Raw genomic sequence first — 21,359 nt, forward strand, 5'->3', positions numbered from 1 at the left:
CTCTGTTCAGATGCCTCAAAAAAAAATAAAAAAAATAATAATAATTCAATAAATAAAATGAATCCTCACTCCGATGCCTGTGTCAGACAAAGACTTTATTTATTTTGAAGCACAAAGAGCGGTCATACACAGCAGCTGCACAGATATGAGACGAATATGTATTAAATTCCTCTCTAATAGCGAAGCATCTGTAGCGTTAGACTGTGTTCTTGAATACATGTGATTAATATTCAGTGAAATGCTTCTCTCTGTATAAACTGAACTACATTTCTATAACTCTCAAAGGTTTATCACAGCAAGTGATGTGTGGAACAACTCACACACTTACATACATACGCAGACACACACAAATGCAAAGCTTTGTCTCTTTAGAGGCCGATATGTTGGTCCCATTGAACAGTTCATAAATATGACTGATGTTAAAAGCTTAGTTCACCCAAAAATCAATATTCTGTCATTGTTTACTCAACTTAATGTGATTTGAAAGTCATATAATCTCACGTTCACCATAACTGTGGAGTGTCAGATTGAAATTTAAGTCATTTGCAGAAAACGCAAAATGTGCACACTAACATAGAAGAGAGCTGAATGAGATTTGAGAGCTACATTGGAGATTTTCAGCAAATAATGGTTTAAATTTCAGTCTGTCCCTTACTTATGTCATCAGAAGGAATATAAGTCATATGAAATACATTATGATAGTTTTATGGTGCTTTTCGTGTGTACCAAAGTCTAAGTTCCTAAGCAGGCCAAAGTAAACTTCATTTTTACACATTTTTCTAGCTGCATATTTTGCACTATTGAGTTTGTCCACAAGGTGGCAACACTGCCCTTCCCCGTTGTTTCACAGTCAACAACAACAAACAACTACTTTCGAAGACAACAATTGACATTTTTGTTGCTCATAACTTCTAGATAGAAATAGCAAAGACACTGGAAAAGGATGAAACTTCCTTGTGCGCATATGTTGACCATCTGTGTGACACACTAGCAAACGGAGGTTGCCTGCACATGTGCTAGCTTTACATTACTATATGAAAAACAGCTGCTTGGACATTCAGCAAAATACCTCATTTTGTGCTCCACATAACAAAGACAACCATCTTGTTTGTTTAGTTTTAACGACATGAGGGTGAGTAGACAATGATAAAATATTTACATTTCTGGGTGAATCATTAATTTAAGAAAGTGAATACGTAGGCTACAGAAGACATGATAGTAAAGGTAAAGGACACAGGTTTGCGGCACTATGGTGAAGTGAACTGCTCCTGCGGTCTCGTTCTCAGGCCGCAGATGTTTAGACTGTGGGTCCGAATAGGGGCTTTGAGCCCGGCAGTGTTGCAGCTGATCAGAGGACAGTGGTATAGTGCCCCCTCTGGTACAGTGGTGGTACTGTGTTTTGTTTTTGTGCTTGGTCTGGGTACAATGATCGAAAGATTGTCTGGAGGAGGTGCCCTGAATGTGGGCATACATGCACACACACATCCGTACCAGCTCTACAGGATCTATCCATACGCACGCACACGTGTACATTGTATATTCAAATATATATTCTTCATCACATATGAATCAATACTTATATTAAATACTTTAAACATGTGTGCATATAATCTATACAATATACAAGAGAAAAAACAGCAGGTGTCACACAAATGACAATAACAAATGGTCCCACCAACAATAACAGCAACAGTTATTCACTGTTGGATGTTAAAACAGTTTATTTTTATTATTAAAGGGACAGTTCATCCAAAAATTAAAACTATGGTGTTTTTTTTTATTTTTATTTTTTAGGTTTTGTCATTATATGATAAGGGCTACATAAAGATTATTTAATAATGTGTCGTTTTGTGTTCAACATAAAAAAAATAAAAAATAAATAAATAAATAAATAAATAATAACTGCATACATATTTGGAACGAAATAAGAATATTCATTTTTGGGTGAACTGTTCCTTATAACCACATGCACAAGTTCAGTTGGGGAGGAGCCAAAAACATTAAGAATGATCTGCAGAAAGTGGCTAGTTTTGCTTTAACAACTCACTCAAGACAGACTATTGCAAAAGGGCACGCATGGAAAGACGGATACGGTTACTGTTCACGTGACAGGACAAGAGGTCTACGTACAAGACACTGGCCCATCGCCTCCTCCCACAAATCTCTTGTCTCCTCTCTTTCCTCTCATAGCCATGGTCTGGAATCAGCTTCATCATCATCAGCATCCGCAGGATCAGTGAAGTCATTCAGCCATGGCTATGCATTTAACAACACTGAGAAGAAATAAAGCCGATATTACATAGTAACAGCAAACATTCTGCACTTTGGTCTGATGCTACAATCACACTTTCATAAGGAAAGTCGCTGTACCTGGACTGCTTCAGTTCTCTGCTTTAGGAGTCTCCTTGGCTTTATGAGGAAGAATAATAAAAGAACAACAGTTAAACATTTTCTTAAAGATGACCTGTGTTACAAGACATAGTACTGAATCTCACCCTGGGAGACCACAAGGTTCTCTGCTTGAGCTTCTTCATCTCCTGGAGCCCTGAGAAAATACAAATTATAAGGAAAATTATAACCGATGGTTATATCAAGACTCTGGTCTTTGTTTACCACCCAGAGAGGAATTTACCATTACGGACGACTGTGGTGGGTCTCATTAGCAACAGAGATGAGACAAACTACAGGAGTGAGGTGAGCCGCCTGGCCGGGTGGTGCAGTGACAACAATCTCTCTCTGAACGTGGAGAAGACGAAGGAGATTGTTGTTGACTTCAGGAGAGTGCACACTCAACATGTTCCTCTGACCATCAACGGTGCGACTATGATAAGGGTGAGCAGCACCAAGTTCCTGGGTGTGCACATCATAGAGGACCTCTCCTGGACTGACAACACTGCAGCACTGGCCAAGAAAACAATGTAGCGTCTCTACTTCCTCCGCAAACTGAGAAGAGCCAGAGCTCTGGCCCCCATTACCATCGAGAGCATCCTGACTAGCTGCATCACTGTGTGGTATGGCGCCTGCAACGCGTCCTGCTGCAAGTCACTTCAACGCATAGTAAGAGCAGCTGAGAAGATCGTTGGTGTCTCTCTCCCCTCCCTCCAGGACATTCATGGAACCCATCTCACCCGCAAAGCCCTCTGCATTACAGATGATCCTACCCACCCGACACACAGCTTCTTTAGTCTGCTGCCCTCAGGGAGGAGACTGCGGAGTCTACAGGCCAGGACCAGCAGTCTGAAGGACAGCTTCATTCATCAGGCAGTCAGGAAGCTGAACTCCCTCCCGACCTTCCCCCACCTCCCCTCTTTTTGCCCCATGCACCACTGAACTCTGAACCTGAGACCCCCCCCCACCACCCCCCAGCTCCCACATTCCACTTTGCACCAGTCATTTTGTGTAGCATTGGTCTGCTTACTACCTTATTCAACATTGAACTGACCTCATTAAACTACATCTTATGTCAGTTTAAATAAAGAACTGCTCTCTGAGCTTTGTGTCACTTTAATCAGACTGAATAAGCTCTTTTGCACTACAATCATTATATCTGCACTGTTTGTTTACTTCACTGGTCATGTGCCTTGTGCTGCTTACTTATCTTGTTTTTTTTTTTTTTTTTTTTTTTTTTTTTTTTACATGACCTTATTTGTATATTTGTATAGTTGTATTTTATATTTAATCTATATCTATCTGTGTTATCTATATGCACCAAGGGTCTGAGAGTAACACAATTTCAATTCTCTGTATGTATGTGCTGTACATGTGAAGAATTGACAATAAAGCAGACTTTGACTTTGACTTTGATAAACCCATGCAACACATGAAAGAGAATCAGAAAGACTGTATAGGACTAACCTGGGCTTCTGGTTGATACTGCAGCGGCATCTACGGCCTGCAGGGTGCACACAAGCAAAAGGATTTAGATCAAACAGATGAATGGCAAACCATACAAATAACCTGTCGGGTTTATATTGTGATAATGACTGGAATAATAAGGATACTAATCCCTTACAAATGTTATTCTTGTAACCAGCATGAAATGTTGATAGCAAGAGTGTCTTCATGTATATCTCTGCCACTGAGTGTGACGTATATTCATGCATCTCTATTTCATAATGAAACTTAATTCAAAACTTGCTCAGTTGAATAAAAGCACCGCTATATAATTGATATCTATTGTGTGGCAGCTCAGTTTAGCTATTGTACTCTGATTTATTTTGTTTTACAGTAATTTTTGCATGATTTAGATTTGAATGAAGATAAGTTAGAATAAATAAATAAATAAAAAGATGTTTCTTACTGAGAATAAGGAGCACTCCCAGAGCAAACAGCACCACAGCAAACGCCAAACCCCCGATCCTCAAACTCTCATAGTCTGGTTAAGAAATAAAGGATTTTAATTTTTGGAGTTTCTTTTAGAATGAAAAAAAAAAATAAAAAAATCAGTTCGCAAACTAGTTTACTTGTATAATTCAACATTCTCAGATGAAACAGAATATACAAAGAGAGAGAGAGAGAAAAAAACTGTAGGATGGGATTTTAAATGGTATTTTATCAGGAAGTGACATCAGATAAGATAAATTGTTTTACTACATTTTAATTAAAAGTTATGAAGAAATGTATGTATTTATTTTAAAAAAAAAAAAAAAAGAAATTCCATAATATAACCTGGAATATGCAGAATTCTATGAAATAATATTTATTACATTTTAATTAAAAGAAAAAGTATACTCCTTTATATATAATCTTTATTTTATTAAAAGAAAACAAATCTTTATATTATTATTATTATTATTATTTTTTTTATTATTATTATTTTTATTTTTGTTATTTTGATGTTTTTCAATTTTGTTTTGGGATCTTTATTATGGTTCTTGGATGATTTTTCTATTGGCCAAACAATTGAAACATTGCCTGTCTTAAAATTATTATTATTATTTTTAAATTATTTGTATGATTATAAGTCATTCTCATGCATTTACACATATGCAACCTTGTGGTTACAAGCCCTAAACTTTACCTACAGTGTCACAGAACCTCCGAGGCCAGTGTTAGTTATTAGTTATCTTCAGCAGATTTATTTATTTATTATTATTTTTTCCAAAGCATTTTTCCAAGGAAAACCCCTGGAGCATAGCACCAGCCTGCACACCAAAGATCTAAGCTTTGGACTCAAACTACAAAATAATCTGACCGCAGATTGCAGGTTTTTCCTTCCGGCAAACTCAAGGCATGATGTTTAAACTGTGGAGTTGCTCAGAAGTGGCTTGCCTCCAGCCAGTCTCCAAATGAGGCCAAACCTGTGAAGTCTTGAAGTGGTTGTTGATGTCTGGGCAGCCAAAGAGCTCTGGAGCTGTCAGTGAGAATTTGGCCTCTTAGTTTCTTCCCTGACAGCTGCCCTTCTTGTCTGGTTGAAAAGCTTGATGTAGCTAGTATCTGTAATTGTAGTGGTTTTACAACCTTTCTCTTTCTTTTCTAATCTTTCGTTTCTTTATAGTATCATCTTGAAGTTCCCAAGGAGTGTGATTGATGACCATGTTTGTTGTGATCTTTTTTACTTGTGAGACTTCACTGAGGCCCTATTTACACCTGGTATTTTGATTGACAGGTGATTAAGTGGTCCTTCACAGTTGCCTAGGATGCGTCACGACGTATTAGTGTTTACACTACAAATGTGATGTGGTCACATGCTGCAAATGTGGTTTGAGTGGATAGGTTTTCAAGCCCACTTTGACCTGTATTTTGCACCAACTACCTATTTGTAGACACAATATATTTAGTCAGGTCACTTAATTTCAAAGGACTATTTACAATTTCTCAGATATTAAACAGTATTCTGGAAATTATCAAAATAGTTTTATTTATTACTGTGGATACTCTAACTTAAAAAAAATCTAATTTAGATCTCATTTAGATATGCTGCATCAGGGTGTAATTGCATTCTGAAGGCACAGATGAATATGACTCTATAAAGGTAGATGCCAAAATACCAATTATATTCCACTGTCTTTGGGCACCTGCTGTTTTAGAAGCATGTTCCTTATAAAGTGACATAATCCTTGTTATGTAAGTAAATACTGACCTGTGTAAGCTTTTGTAAGTATTGATTCTTACCATATACAAATGGATCCAATCCCTTCTCTTTTCCATCTGATGGAAAACAATCAGAAATTACACATGAAGCCATTAGCTTAATATAAGTATACTGTACATGGTAAAATATAAAATGTAGTGATATGGTAAATGAAATAAAGCATAACTTGCCTTGGGCAGCAGAGTCAGACAAAGCTAAGACAGAAGATCAATACAGAGAGCAGAAACCATTATGAGAAAAGAGAAAAACAGAGGGGAATTGTTAGTATTATGGATCTTTATATTCACAAAACATCCAATAACTGAAACAAGAGTATTGCATTATGTTATTGTCTGTGGTGGGTGTTTTTGCTTGTTGAGAAAGATCAGAGAGCCCTAAGCTAAATGCAGTATTGGCAGAAATATGACATTGCCTAATGAATGTGCAATCTGATTCAGGCATAATAACAAGGGTTTTTGTCAGGGTCAATACAATTTGCTGTATATAAATCTCCAAGAATCCATTAGACTAAATCGATACACATGAGACAGGAGGGAAAACTTATAAAGATTAAAATTAAAGTTTAAAAATGATTTTCCAAGCAATCTAGGATGGGATTTGTTGAGTTGATCATATACTAGACTAGAATCACCATCAAACTGGAATGAGCATTTAAGGAGTTAACAGTCTTAAATACAAGCTTGACAATTTATTATATCAAATCATTTATCAACAAGTCTCTTAATATGACATTTGATAGGTGGCAGTGGATAAATTGACAGGTGAAGGTATTTATAGGATGGATATTACCCCCTCCCCCGGCCTTCATAAAAGCTCTGATTATTTAATTTGAATTTCACAAATGAAATGACATATTTACTTCTTTTACACAGAATGTACAGTATAATACACAAACCATGAGAGACACCTGAAGGTAGAGTGGAAAGGAACATGACACACGTACAACCTTTGATGGAAAATAACCAGTAAATTACCATTTTAAGATCATGTGTGAACAGGATCTTTAATTTCTGGCAATTTTCTAAGATGAGAAATTGGAAAATTATCAGTAAAACGCATTTTTGAAACTATGTGTGAACAAAGCATATGATTCCAGATGAGCATGTACAAAGTCAGGACACATTGGTATCTGCTTTGGAGCAATTCTTACATTGTGACAGAGATGACACGATTACTCCACACTGTTTACAGTACTGTCACTCAGAGCTAATGCTGGAGATTTTGACAAATCGGACAAAAGAGAAACTAAAGCACTTCTTATCTGAATCGACAAAGAAATGTCACAGACCTCAAAGGTCATTTTTGATGACTAACATCACAGAGTTTACTGGTATTTTGGCACTGATGTTTATATACTGTCTTAAAGGTGCGGCCACATTAGCTAAATTTTGGAGAGATTTTGTGGACAAGAAAGATCCATTGTTCATTGTCAATATCATACCAATGTATGAAGCACAGCTCACACAGGAGTCACATTCAAACCAAGCTGCTTTCTGTTGGTCAGAAAGCAGTAGTAAATGCTGCTCCATCTGAAAGCACTGCGAGTTTGTGTCGCTTATAATGTATATTTGAAAAAGCAACAGGTGTCATACTTCTTTCAAACATGAGAAGCATTTATGAATCATTTATGATCTTGTCCACCAAAAGGCAAGATCTTGTCCAAGTCAGTGTCAATATTGTTTCTAATTGAAAGCTATTGTTAAATATATCTAATGTAAGCCTGCCTAAAAGTTTAAAGCACTGTTTATTTCATTTGTATCTTTTTATTTATTTATTTTTAGATTTGTGGCATTGCTTTTGACTGCTGGTCACTTTCAGAAGTTGTAGTGATGCTTTCTTTTCCAAGAAAGAATGTAAAACATATACATTAGTCATATAATTTTTAGCTTTTAAATATTATGTAAATTGATTTCACACACTTAAAGCAATATCGAATATCACATTATTTAACATATTGCATTTAAAATTAAATTAAATTAAATTTATGCATTTAGCAGACGCTTTTATCCAAAGCGACTTACAGTGCATTCAGGCTATCAATTTCTACCTATCATGTGTTCCCAGGGATCGAACCCCCAACCTTGCGCTTGTTAACGCAACGCTCTACCACTTGAGGTACAGGAGCACTGGCTTCAATATTGAAGAGCATTTGTCTTCTAAAGCCCTGCTTTAGATTGTTCAAATATTCTAAACACTAATAAATAAATGTTTCTTTTCAGAACTGTTCACTGAAACGTTCTTCGATAGAGAACTGGATTGCTCATGACATCATAAAAGTGAAGCCACTGCGCCGTGATATTGGTATTCCCTAGTATTCCCATACATTCTATTAAATTTATAGGAAATCGTACAATTTTAATGAGAAAACATCACCTAACAAATCAGCATTTTTTATAGCTTAAGTATCCCTGTACATTCTAACAATATAAACATCCAATGCATGTAAATGGTTCTTTGCTTAATGTCAAGAATTGGCATAATAAGTTGTTCATATACAGACGAATGTCAGATGTAAGACGAACATAATAAATATTGGACGGATGAGGTCCTTAACATATGTATTACAAATAACAAAGTGTTCGTTCTGAAATCTGAATAAAGATGTATCTATTGTATGCAAGAGCATTGTTTATTTTCATATATTTTTGATCTGTAGTTTTTATGTTATTTTAAGGGTTTTTTGTAAGTTTGATGTATGGTGGATGATAGTGAGTGAAGGAGGAAGTAACAAACAATGAAAGGAATGAATGGAAAATGGAGGGAGGAAAGAATGGAAGAAGGAAGGAACCTTGTGGTTGCAGTGTGAAAGAAAACCAAATGAAAACTAGTCTGACAGTCAGCAGTGCTTTTAGAAGTGGGCTTTGTTGACAAAGCTGAAGAATACATTTTTTACCAGTGTATAGAGCTCTGTGAGTATGAATCTAGTGCACATGTGCTGGTGCTTTCACGCGGCCTAATTGTGGGTAGGGTGGAGTCTCTTAGAGGACTGAGATGGATGAGATTGTTATTTAAATGGATGCTCTCATTTCACAAATACATTTTTTTGGCAAAAGCAGGACCGCAATTCACAGTCATGTAGAAGCACAAATACACCACTCAGATCTTTAGATGAGTCTTTTGAAGAACTATAGACTGCACAAACACATACACTGACACACACATATTCATGTGATCCCTGTTTAGGAGAAGTCACTGATCAAATTCTCAGTTAAGAACTCTAGGATGGTGCTAATGTGTCATGTCATGGCTTTCTCCCGATCCTTTTCCGGTTCTTTCCAATCCCATCAGACACAAGGAGCCTGGAGTGAAATGTAGGAGGGGGGGGGGGGGGCACTTACCCGTCTCATAGACTAGGAGGGAAAAAAGGAAGACCAGAACAGTTTCCATGGCAACTGCAATGGGGGGAGAGAGAGAAAGAGAGAAATAAATAGTAAATAGAGTGAAAATCGGTGTTAGTGGGTTAAATGCTTACCACATTCAAAAAGACTAGAAAGTTCTCACAAGCTCAAAGTATATATAATCATGATTACGCACTGTCCTTGACTGGCATATTTTCAATGTACCTATCTGTCCTTGACTGGCATATTTTCATTGTACCTATCTGTCCTTTACTGTGATTTTCTTATTTTTATTTTTGCTATGGAGTAGTAGCAGTGGTAAGAGTCAGATGACAGCATGTAGACTCATAAATCACAGAAAAATATTGTGTGGTTTTCGAAATCTGTTCCTTGCATATTTTTAATTTTTTGCCATTCTATGATACAGTATTTTAATGATAAAGTTGTCATGCAACAGCCAGGATTTGGGTGGTATGCCCAAAATCTTCTATCACATTTTGAGTAATTCGGTATATATTTTACAATATAAAAACAGACACTATCTTTCAAAAGTTTGGGATCGGTACGATTATTAAATGTTTTTTTTTTTTTTTTTTTAAGTAAAAAATACAGTAAAAAAAATAATATTATGTACTTTTACATTTTAAAATAACCATTTTCTTGTTTAGTATATTTTAATTTATAATTTAATGTATAATGTATTATTTAATATATTTTAACTTTTCTGTCATGCTGCTTTTTCAGGATTATTTAATAATAACAATAATGATAAGCCAATTATTATTATTATTATTATTATTATTATTATTATTATCTAAGTATTATTTTATTTATTTATTTGTATTATATTTTTATTATATATTTTATTTTTGCACAAACCTTGTAGTTATGGTTGGTTGAGTAAATTAAGCTTGAGAACAAAATGTCAGTGTCAATGTTTACAGAAGAGGATGACACAATGGTTATGTTAATAAAGCAGTCTTTATTGAGAAGCAGTTTGAAACAGCTGATATTCAGGCAGGTGAGTGGGTTCTTCAAAGAATGATGAGGAACTTAACTGAAAGATAAAGAGTCCTTATGTGTCTTAGGTACTGACTGGTGTGGCTGCAAAACAGGATAAAGACTGGGGCTGAAGATAGGCTGTACACATGCAAGCATCCCCGGTGAGTAGATGAATAAGTCCTTCAGTATGCAATAACATGGATATACAGTTATTAGACCAGACAATGAATGTGTGTTTGGTACTTGCTTATATAAGTAAAGTGAGGAGGTTGATGGCAAACAGGTGTGAAGATTGAGCTAATTGTGCAGGTGATGGCCAGGGAGGATTATGAGAAATGTAGTGTTCTGTGGTGACAGGCATGGTGACTGGAGATTGCGACAGTCAGTGACATGACATCATCTTTATCAAATGATAAAGGGCTCTAATTTATAGCTGCTGCAGGTTGCAATTGGTAGCATGACTCATTTTTTTCCAGGGTGATTCCATTGGTATTTTACATAATATTTACACATGCATTTTTATATTTTGGATAGACAATTAACTTTACTATACAAAACTACTGTACTATACAGTCTATTAATTCTATGAATTCAATGTTCTACAAACTTCAAAGAAACTAAAAGCATTTGTGCATCTATAAAGTTGTTCATATGTACGCTTTTGCATTTTAGATGCTGTCAATAAATGTATATTGTACATTAAGAATCTATGAAAACTTTACATACAAGTCTGCCTTCAAAACGAGCTGTCTTACTTTCTCTATCAGTCTTTTACATGTTCCTCAGTTTTTTGACTTTGTGTCAGTGAGTTCTATACCATTTGTTATAGGAGGACAAAGACATTTGTTTGGCGTCATGGGCAGCTGGATTCTGCCAGCAGTCCCACAATCCCAATGTCAGCTTTCAGGGACCAGAGCAGCACAGTGTCATTTACTAGAACATTAAGCATTGGAGAGCCATCGAAAAGAATATGACACGGGGTAGAGGAGATTAACTGCCCTTGACCACAGGAAGGACATTCATCCTTCTTCTCTGACTGTTTTAAGAAATGGATTGTATAACAGGAACAATATTTTCAAATAGACAATTCATTCACCAAATCGCGACACAGTCATTAAACTCTGTTTTCCAAACTTATGACAATCTATCCATCACTCCAGCATGTGACAATTCTAGTTACTTTAAAAGACAAGCCACAAAAAGCAATCTAATACATTAAAAAAGAGAAACGACCAATTTTCAAAAAACAAACAGACTTCAAATCATTATCTTTATAAAATGACAGATCGTGGATATTTGTTTAATCAAATGTGTGTTTTCACACAAAAGAAAAATAAATATTAAAAAAACAAAACAAAAAAAAAAACAACCCTGCTGCTTCTCAAAATTTTAAAGCCAATTCTGCCATCGCCCCCCTGCTGTTATTTTGTGGGGAATAATCTTGTTGTAGTGTTGTGGTGGTCATCGTGTAGAGAGAAGGGTTTTTTTGTGAGAATGTTTTTTTCAGGACTAACAACTGATAAAATGAATGTTATGCTGCTAATTCACACCGCACTCACCTAACTGCAATGTGACAAATATGGCCATATACAATACAGTTCAACAAATAAGTGTGCAAATATAAATTGAAAACCCAAGGAACGTTCCAAAGACCCTCTTGTATGTGAAACTATTTCACTCCTACTGCTACACCATGTTTCCAGAATCTGTCACTAGTTCACTATTTCAAAAGATACTAGACCCTATTAATGTTTAGAGAATGTTTAAAGAATGACAAGAAATTATAAATTATTGCAGTCAAGTCACCTTTATTTGTATAGTGCTTTATACAATAATGGTTGTGTCAAAGAGGCTTTATAGTAGTAAACAAAGAGGCGGAGTGGTTGTGTGGTATTACTTTTATATAAACAGTTCAATAAACATAACGTTGCTTACATTTTAGACACAGTAACTTTAGACACTTTGCTCCGCCAATGAAAATAGTTCCAAACATAGTCAAAGCAGAGCCGTTTCAACACGGTGTAGCATGCAGTTGTGGTGTTTTTGTTTATGATGATTTTAAACTGAATTAAATGATTCAAATGAATTATAAAGACAATCACTTACCACAACCTACTGGTGTAACAATTTAACCTGTATAAAAAAGTCTGTAAAATTTCAACAGTGTATGCAGATTTTGGAGAAAACTGAATTTTGTATTTGTCCCTGTTCTATTCAAATCTTTTATCCTGTGACATTTCCACTCTAAAATACATATTTGACCTTTCTGACATCATATCTGAGGAAGAGGCATATCTTTATTGGTATTTCATTTCAGCTGCACTTACACTGACCTTGTGGAATGCAATATTTGAACTTTAGACATATTTGCTGACTGTTCATGTGGAAATATGTGGGTGATTAATACAAAAAATATAAAACAGTGAGAATTGCCTATTGAACTACTGAATTTCTATGTTTGATTCTCAAATTTGTGATGTGGTCAAAATAATAATGCTGTATAAGGCGGAAACCACAATTAAAGGGATAGTTCACCCAAAAATGACATTAATTAGCCTACTCACCCTATGCCATTCAAAACCTGTAAGACTTTCGTTCATCTTCGTAACAAAAAAATAAGATATTTTTGATGAACTCCAAGAGCTTTCTGATACTGCATTGACAGCAACAGAACTACCACATTCAAGGTCCAGTAGGGACATCAGTGGTCCAACCATCAGTTGTTAAATTTTATAAGGCTACGAGAATACTTTTTGTGCACAAAGAAAACAAAGAATACTGAATTGAAATCATTGAATAAAGTCATTATTTTTGTTTTCTTTGCACACAAAAAGTATTCTTGTAGCTTTATTAAATTGCGGTTGAACCACTGATGTCACATGGACTGTTTTTTTATGTTCATACCACCTATCTGGACCTTGAACGTTGTAGTTGTATTGCTGTCTATGCAGGGTCAGAAAGCTCTCAGATTTCATCAAAAATACCTTTATTTGTGTTCCGAAGATGAGCAAATGTCTTACGTGTTTGGAATGACATGAGGGTGAGTAATTAATGACAGAACTTTAATTTGGGGGTAAACTATTAATTTAAAATTTAAGAATGGCCATTGGAAAACTCATACAGTACTTTTTGAACAATATTCTGAATATGGGACATATCATACAGTGTTTGGATTGACTGGATTTTCTGTCTGTAGAGTAACTATATTAAATGCAATTCTGTCTCATAATGTTGTAGCTAATGCTGTATTCTACCTTTAGCAGACCTCTTGGTTACCAGATGTCCAAACAGAAGAAGGAGCAAATAAGCCAGAACCACAAGAAAATGATGGACATCTGGGAAATCTTGTTCAAAGTCTTCCTATAGTAGCATAATACCATCTTCGATAACCTTAAATGTTCTTTTTAACTATATCAAGAGACATATGGCTCTACAGCAACCGTATGTGTGATAATGTTAACACAGCGAAATACCTCCCTTATCTTGTTCTTGTCTTTTTTAAGCACTTCAGTCTTATCAGCATGTCACCCATTGTAGAGGCACTGCGGTCTATTAATGGACAATATCAGATTCAATGAATTCACAAGGAGCAGAAGTGTTTGGAATGAGCCGATAACCACTACATAGTTGAGTTATTCTGTTTAACCAATTTAATCTCACCTGAAGTTCAGTTTCGGGTCACCAATACTCAAACAAGGCAGACTATACCAGCAGTATTACTAAAGGCTATTGCAAACATTTTATCATGTGTTATAAGAGAACATTGTGGGCATATTGTAAACAACAGACATTGTCTGTCAGATCAGCTTGATTCCTCTCCTCCTAATGGCAAGCAGTCCCTCAGAGACATGAGAAGAAACCATTCACACTTGTGTTTCAATATCCATCAGCCCAGCCAAGTGAATTTTATTGATGGTGCTCGCTGGTTATAAGTATAGTTGTTGGTAGGGATAGAGTTAGGATTAGGTTTGTTTGACAAGAATGTACTTGGATAAATCACTGGTGCCTTATTGACCTAAAATCATTTCTGTGTGGAAAGAAAATCAATAAGCAGTCTATGTGTGACTAAATGGGCCCTTGCCAATCCTCTTTATACAAGTAATTGTGGATCTATACATGTATTGAACATTTTTTCATGTTTTCTAATATTCAGAAATGTTTTAAATGGAGGGATTTTTTTTTAATCTATTGCTGTTGTCATTATTTCATTTTATTATTTTTTATATTTTCAAAAATGGCAAACAACCAGTGTTCACATTAGCAGTATATTTACAGTTTTTGAGGACATATTTGTTTTATTCAGTAGTTAGGTGCTCATTTAATTAATTAATATGTGTTTGAATCACCCCCTATACCCTCATTCACTATTGCCTACATTAGTACACTAATGTAGTCCATCTGATAGAAAAGTGAATGGAAAAAAGTGAACAAATTCGAACAAGTTTTTGCTTGCTCTGTCATGGAAACTAGCATGTATAGATTTTATTTCAACTATTTAATAATCAATTAAAATTAAATGTATACCTGTATGACATTATGCTGTACTCACACTGGACAATAGATTGATGGACGATTCAGCTGCAGGCGCTATCTTCTGACCAAACATGGGAATTCATTTGGGTAGTCTCTAGCTGTTGAGTGTACATTGGTTGTACACTCATTATTGTGATGCATTATGGTATTGAATGAGTGCACTCAACATCCACTATGGTTTCGGGTTTGCCGTGATTTTCCCAAGTAAGACATGTTCCTGGATCAACATCTTTTGATGATCCTGGATCAACATAATTGTCCAAAAATAAAGACTTAACCCAATCCCTACCCCTTAACCCAACCCTACCCATAATTTATTCCTAAAATCAGTGGGAAATGATAGCTGATTAACAAGAGTGTAGAAGCACCTAACCCTGATTTTAAGCCTAAAACGGATGTTTCCTGAAAAGTTAATTCTGATTGGTTGATTGGAATGTTGTTCCAGGATCAACAAGGATATGTTTTACTTAGTGAAATCACGCTCGCCATGGTTTCAGACACATTTCGGTCAAATAGTGCCCTATAATTAAGGATATAGAGGGCAATTTCGGATATATCTCTGTGATGGGAGAAACAAGATTTGAATCAGTTGTTTTGCAAAATGATTCACTTTTTCGAAGTGCTTAAGTTCCTCTAAAACCTTCCACCTTCCCCAGCTCCACCTGTATAGATCTGCTATGGGTTATTTTATATGCTATTTGTGCAGTAGCAGTATGTCTTAAATAAGCAGTAAATTAGGAATTTATTGAGGGAAAAGTTAATAGTGAATAAGTCTACCCTATTCTCACAGCACTGTGTCGGCGTATGTATTGGCAGCAGCAATTGTACAAATAGAATCTGTTAAATGTAATTAAAAATAATTTGATACCATTAAATGTTATGAAGTATCTGTAAAAAATGTGTATCAAAATATGTGTAAATTATTTTCAGGGTTGTCTTGTCTGTTCAATGAAGAGCCAATTAGAGACTGTTATCTGCTACTTTTAACTTGAATAATTTGTAGACATTAAAATGTCTACAAGTTTATAAAACTGATCCGAGATCAGGTAAAAACCATAGACATCGATTCAACAGTTCACCACTGGGGTGTGAGCTCAGTGATTCATGGGTTGGCAGGGAGAGCATTCCAATGGTGAACCACTGAATTTTCAAGACATTTGGAAACAGTTATTACATGACGAAACCTTGTTTACTAAAATAACATACCTTTGGCAGTTTGAAATGCACTCCGAACCACTGATTCAAAACAAATGATACGCAAAGGATTCAAAGCTTTTGAAGCAGCATTTGAAAGCGCCCATCACTACTGAATGCACCTTTAATGTCGATTTGCGGTCAACAGTGTATTGTCGCATTGCATATGTCATATATCTGCGATTTATTTCCTATCCTCTTGGAGATGCATACTATTCTTTTAGGATCCCTTGCTTTGTACCTTTCAGTCAGAAGAAGCCAGTTAACTCACAGACGGCAGGAGACGAGACTCGTCTGGCTTTAATTATCAAACGCATCCTCTGACCTCAGCAGGCATATTAGTGCTATAGTTAGATGCACCAATTCATTTGTTCTTCTGAGTAAAAGCCTCCCCAGTTGGTCGCTGACCCATGAAATCCACTTTGAAAGTCAACTGAGACTATGTTGACTATATCTGAGACAAAGATATTTCCTCTGTTCCCTGAAGACAAAAGCAAGACTGTCGCTAAGCTGTATCTGGATGGCTTGCAAACGAGATGAAACATAATTCACTCCCAATGACTGTCATATGAATTATGGATCTCTATACTGACGAGTAGCAAATACAAACAAACAACTGCCTACACAAAGGGATTGGTAGAGTCGTCCTAGATAATGTAAATGTATGTTTTTATTTACATACTGTAGATGTTTGCATCACACTGTTTTTGAGTGTCCCGCCATAAGCATTACATTTTGAACAGAAGAGTATCTTTTGTAAGACGACCAACCAGTCACAAACAAAGTGCATATGTTGTTGTGCTATTTTTGCTGGACTGATTTCATCATCAAAACTGCTTGATCTTGTAATCAGTAATTACTAGACCATATGTCAGAAGCTGAGAGAATCTGACTTCATTGATATGACTCGCGCTATGAATGAGAGGGAATAATTTCATCAACAGAGCTTGGCGCCGACTGAGAGCTCTCATGACTAGGTGTAAGAGTGCAAGTGTTTACACGCATTTGTTCTGCCAGAACTGGAGCAGTTTCTCTCCCCATCTAATTAGCTCTTTTTTATGCCCTTTAGGCCCACTAAAAACACCAGCTAGGAGAGAAAATTCTCACGCCAGTTGCCATCTCTATTTTAGTCAGAATGTGTTGGGAAATATATACAACTGAGATCAATATTTTCTTTTTTATATATATTTTCAATATTTACTTTTACACAAAGTGGTAATGTGAACCCTTAGATATACATGGATTTCTTGATTTTTTTTTTTTTTTTTTTTATGGTTCTTGGTTCTTCTGTAATTCAGTGGTGCTAATTATTACTGTACTATTTATTTTCATGTAGCATCATTTTTTTTGGTAAATATTTAAATCAGGTCAACTTTAGAATTCTGTCATTAATTTTGAGACATTGGTTTAGTACAGGTAAGTTTTAGATAAGCAACAATTGTGCATGTTTTTTTAAAGACATTTAAAAATTAATTCTAAAAGTTTCTGTAACATTCTGTAATAGCTATTCTTTAATATTCTAGTGCTTTCTGGAACATTCCAGAACATTGTGGGACTAGTCATAAAAGACAAAAATCATTCAGCGTACACTTCTAAAGTTTTGGACGACTCACTTTTGGTAAATGTTCACCTTAAACTGTTGTTAGCTCAGTATTATGCATGTACCATGTGATTTTTATGCAAGACTAATAACAGATTTGTTTGTATAAGTTACCAACATGGTTATTTATTACTTTTCATTATTTATTACAAAGTTTTATGATTTTCATATTCAGCATGTCAAACTTCATAAAGAAACATTCAAAATAAAAGTGAAACAAAACTTTTATAAAAATATATATATATATTCCCAGCATAATACAATAAAAATGATTTTAAAAAAAGTAACATGAACACACCATCATGCACATAACTGAAAAAAAAAAAATAAAAAATAATAAGAATCTGATTTTTATCAAATAAAATATAATCAATATATAACTTGAAGAAGTATAAAAAAATATAACTTGTAGGAACGCATTTGTATTGCTTTTATGCATTTTAAAGTGACTCATAGCTTAAAATGTTTACTAATAAAAAAAAAACAATTTCAACAATATTAAAAAAATGCATTTCTTGTGATTTAATTCTTATATGATTTTCACTGTAAGGTAATGCATTGCTTAGCTGTTAATATGCTTTTATTTATATACAGTTTTTTTTGTTTATTTTTTTTATTATTATTTTTTTTTTTTTCACTGCAGCAGTTTTCCCCATTAAAATTATTTGCCAGCATTTTCAAATGGTGTTCCTGTTTCCCTTCCCTCCTTCTGTGTCATGTGCAAAATTAACCCTGACCCATTGTGATTAACTAAATTGCATCTCTTTCATTTAGAAATGATGTGATACAGTGTAAGTAAACTGCTGAAATGCCTGCAGGGGTGTTGATAACAGAAAATGCTAGTACACAATAGATGGCAAAACAACACTGATGCACTGTATAGCCTACTCTCTCTTTTCTTTTTGGTAAGCTCATATGATTTCTGATTAATACACCATCTGTCATATGTGGTGTCAGCGTCACATAATTACTCCTTACCATATTTCAGATGAGCAAGACATTTATATTTAGAACATTTATTGTGACAGAGCTAGGATTTCAGTTTATTGAATCATATTTTGCAGCGAACAACAGGTCATCGTTGACTATTTAAGGTGAGACCCTTAAGCCCTTCATCACAACCAAAATGAGGGTAAACTGTATCCATGACAACAAAGCTTTCACTGGCGCTGCCAGACGCACCTCTACCAGGGTGCAGAGATATTGCTATGGGAACTGTATTCGTCAGGTGATTACAATTAATAGTGCCGAAAGCTGGCTGTAGTTTTGAAAGAGATAGACCTAGTGATGGTAACCTAGAAACTGAAAATGATGGCTATCTTTTTTTTTTTTCTTTCTTTTTTGATAAAACATGCTGGCAAATCAAACATAACAGCACGTCTTCTAAACGCAAGACATAATTGTTAAATGTGTAAAATGCAAGGGATAAGTCCCGTTAGGTAATCATTTCCCAATATAATAATGATCACCTTGTCTTGGATCACCCTGAAGGGGTTTGTTTGTGTATTATCCCAAATGGACATGACATTTTGGCTTGAATTGGAACAATATGATTTAAGATATGTAATAACAACAAATATTATGAAATATGTAACCATTGGCCAATCAGAATCAAGTATTCCAGAGAGCGCCGCGTAATGAGCACTTTAACTCTACTCCCTCTGTTCATAACGTGTCGATTAGTACCGAATATAACCCGCTACCTGTTGTGAGCGCGGAGCTCAGTCGTGGTCATCATCGAACCCCTCCCGACCTATGGTTTTCCATCAGCACGGATACTAAAAGCTCATTATCCAACACTTTTTAATTGCTTATTTTTCACGCGCTGATACATTTTCCTCTCAGTAATTAAACTCTAATCCGCTCGCGCGCAATCACCATTTCCCCTCTCATTTCAGATTTTCACATTTTTTTCTCATTATAACACAAATACATCACCCAGATAATAATATGCCAAACTATAACATAAATGATGTATTGGGGTTCTGCAAATAGTCATTTAACGCTTTAATGAGGCAAAAAGGCACAAAGCAATTCGGACACACCCTCGCGCAACAATAACAGCGCGATGTCATTCTGCAGCATTTTATATTCATGCATTTGTGTAATAAAATCAGAATTCACTTCTGTTATGTGTAAGCTGTATAATTCATCTAAAAAGAATACTGCTGTTGAAATGCACACTGCCCATTTATGAAATGTTTACAATACTTAGACTGATGATGTCATTGGAGTAAAAGCAAGGCTTAACGCACGTCATTCCAAAACACATTCTTTATAACGAGGAAACATGCAACATCACTAAGACTATAAAACAACAGCACACGCCCTAGTTGGATAAGTGACTTCATACCCTACCTCGTCTAGTCTCCTTAGGGGTACTTCTAAGTGGATGAGCAACAGTGGGTCAAACGCTGACACGATCCGCACGACTGTAGGCTCCTCAAGTCGTTGTCTAATAAGTGGATTTTGGGGCTTTTTGAAATGGAGCGAAAAGTTGTGAATGGATAAAAGTCTGCGTAAACGAGCGATCTGCCAACGCGATTCACCTCCTCTTTTCTGATATAAATATATTTACTGTCGGCTTGTCCCTGTCTCTTCTCTCGCGCTCTCTCGGTTCCCGCCCCGCCACGCGCGCAATGTGAGACACCGCACGCGTTGGTCGCGAGTGTTGGTTGGTTGGTCTCTAAAAGCGTGCACAGGCACATAACGCAAGTCATCAAAGCGTACATGCAGAGCCTTTCGTAATGACTCCACTAAAAATATGCTGTTTGTATTTTTTTCGGTGTTCTCACAAATGATATGCTTTTTTTTTTTTTTTTTTTGTTATTTTAAACGTAAAGCAAATCCGAACTTTTACTGAACTCTTCAGCTTCTCAGATGATTCTCCTGAGAAAACAGCAATGCCTATTTTGTATGGGATTTCTATAGTTTGGATAGATACCAAAGACAATCAAAAGTATGACATTTCAATATGAACTCATTACACTCTCCTAGCTCTCAGCAGTTGTCTCTCTTTTTATCCAGTGTTATTTTAGGAGAAACATCTGGGACATAAGTTGATTCCACAACAATATTTTCCTCTGGACTGGGGGTGGCCCGCAAAATGATTCGCAGAGGAAACTGGGACTAGTTGTAACACTTATTACTCCAGTGAATATTTATCAATGTGGATGCATTTTCGAAAGTCAGTTGTACAGACACATGACTTTAAGCCTTGGCTACAAAAGCAAAAAAAAGTAAAGAAAAATGAATTTAAAAAAAACCTTAGTGTAATGTTTAAGTGTTGGATGTTTCAAGAGTTCATGAAATCCATTCACAATGTGCACATATTCACTCTTATTCTTATGCTGAAAATGGCTCTGTTATTTGTTTTCCTCAGTCATCACATTCAATTACATTACATCACTTAAATTATATATTTTAATTCAAAACGCAAAATTTGACGAAAAATTACTCGTTTGTGTAACATTTTTTTTATCGTAAAATAGTTGCCCAATACAGTATTAAGTGTCTATCTATTTATATCTTACCCCTCCCTCTTTCAGCTGCAGTGTTATACTGAAAATCGGAATATGTCATCGTCCAGTAGTTACGG

The 21,359-nt window shown here is 35.6% G+C and overlaps 1 protein-coding gene across 1 annotated transcript; it reads right to left on the reverse strand.

Annotated features, from left to right (window-relative positions):
* Positions 1-76: 76 nt before the first annotated feature.
* LOC109050536 (FXYD domain-containing ion transport regulator 6-like) lies at positions 77-20,471 on the reverse strand. Its single transcript, XM_019068089.2, has 9 exons — positions 20,120-20,471; positions 9,433-9,486; positions 6,265-6,288; positions 6,115-6,150; positions 4,301-4,375; positions 3,856-3,892; positions 2,496-2,545; positions 2,371-2,409; positions 77-2,273 (listed from the first exon to the last, which is right to left on the reverse strand). The coding sequence occupies exons 2-8, from the start codon at positions 9,479-9,481 to the stop codon at positions 2,381-2,383; spliced, it is 300 nt and encodes a 99-aa protein (XP_018923634.1). The 5' UTR covers positions 9,482-9,486; positions 20,120-20,471; the 3' UTR covers positions 77-2,273; positions 2,371-2,380.
* Positions 20,472-21,359: the final 888 nt, after the last annotated feature.

Source organism: Cyprinus carpio, chromosome A15, assembly GCF_018340385.1.
Source record: "Cyprinus carpio isolate SPL01 chromosome A15, ASM1834038v1, whole genome shotgun sequence".
Classification (NCBI taxonomy): Eukaryota; Metazoa; Chordata; class Actinopteri; order Cypriniformes; family Cyprinidae; genus Cyprinus; species Cyprinus carpio.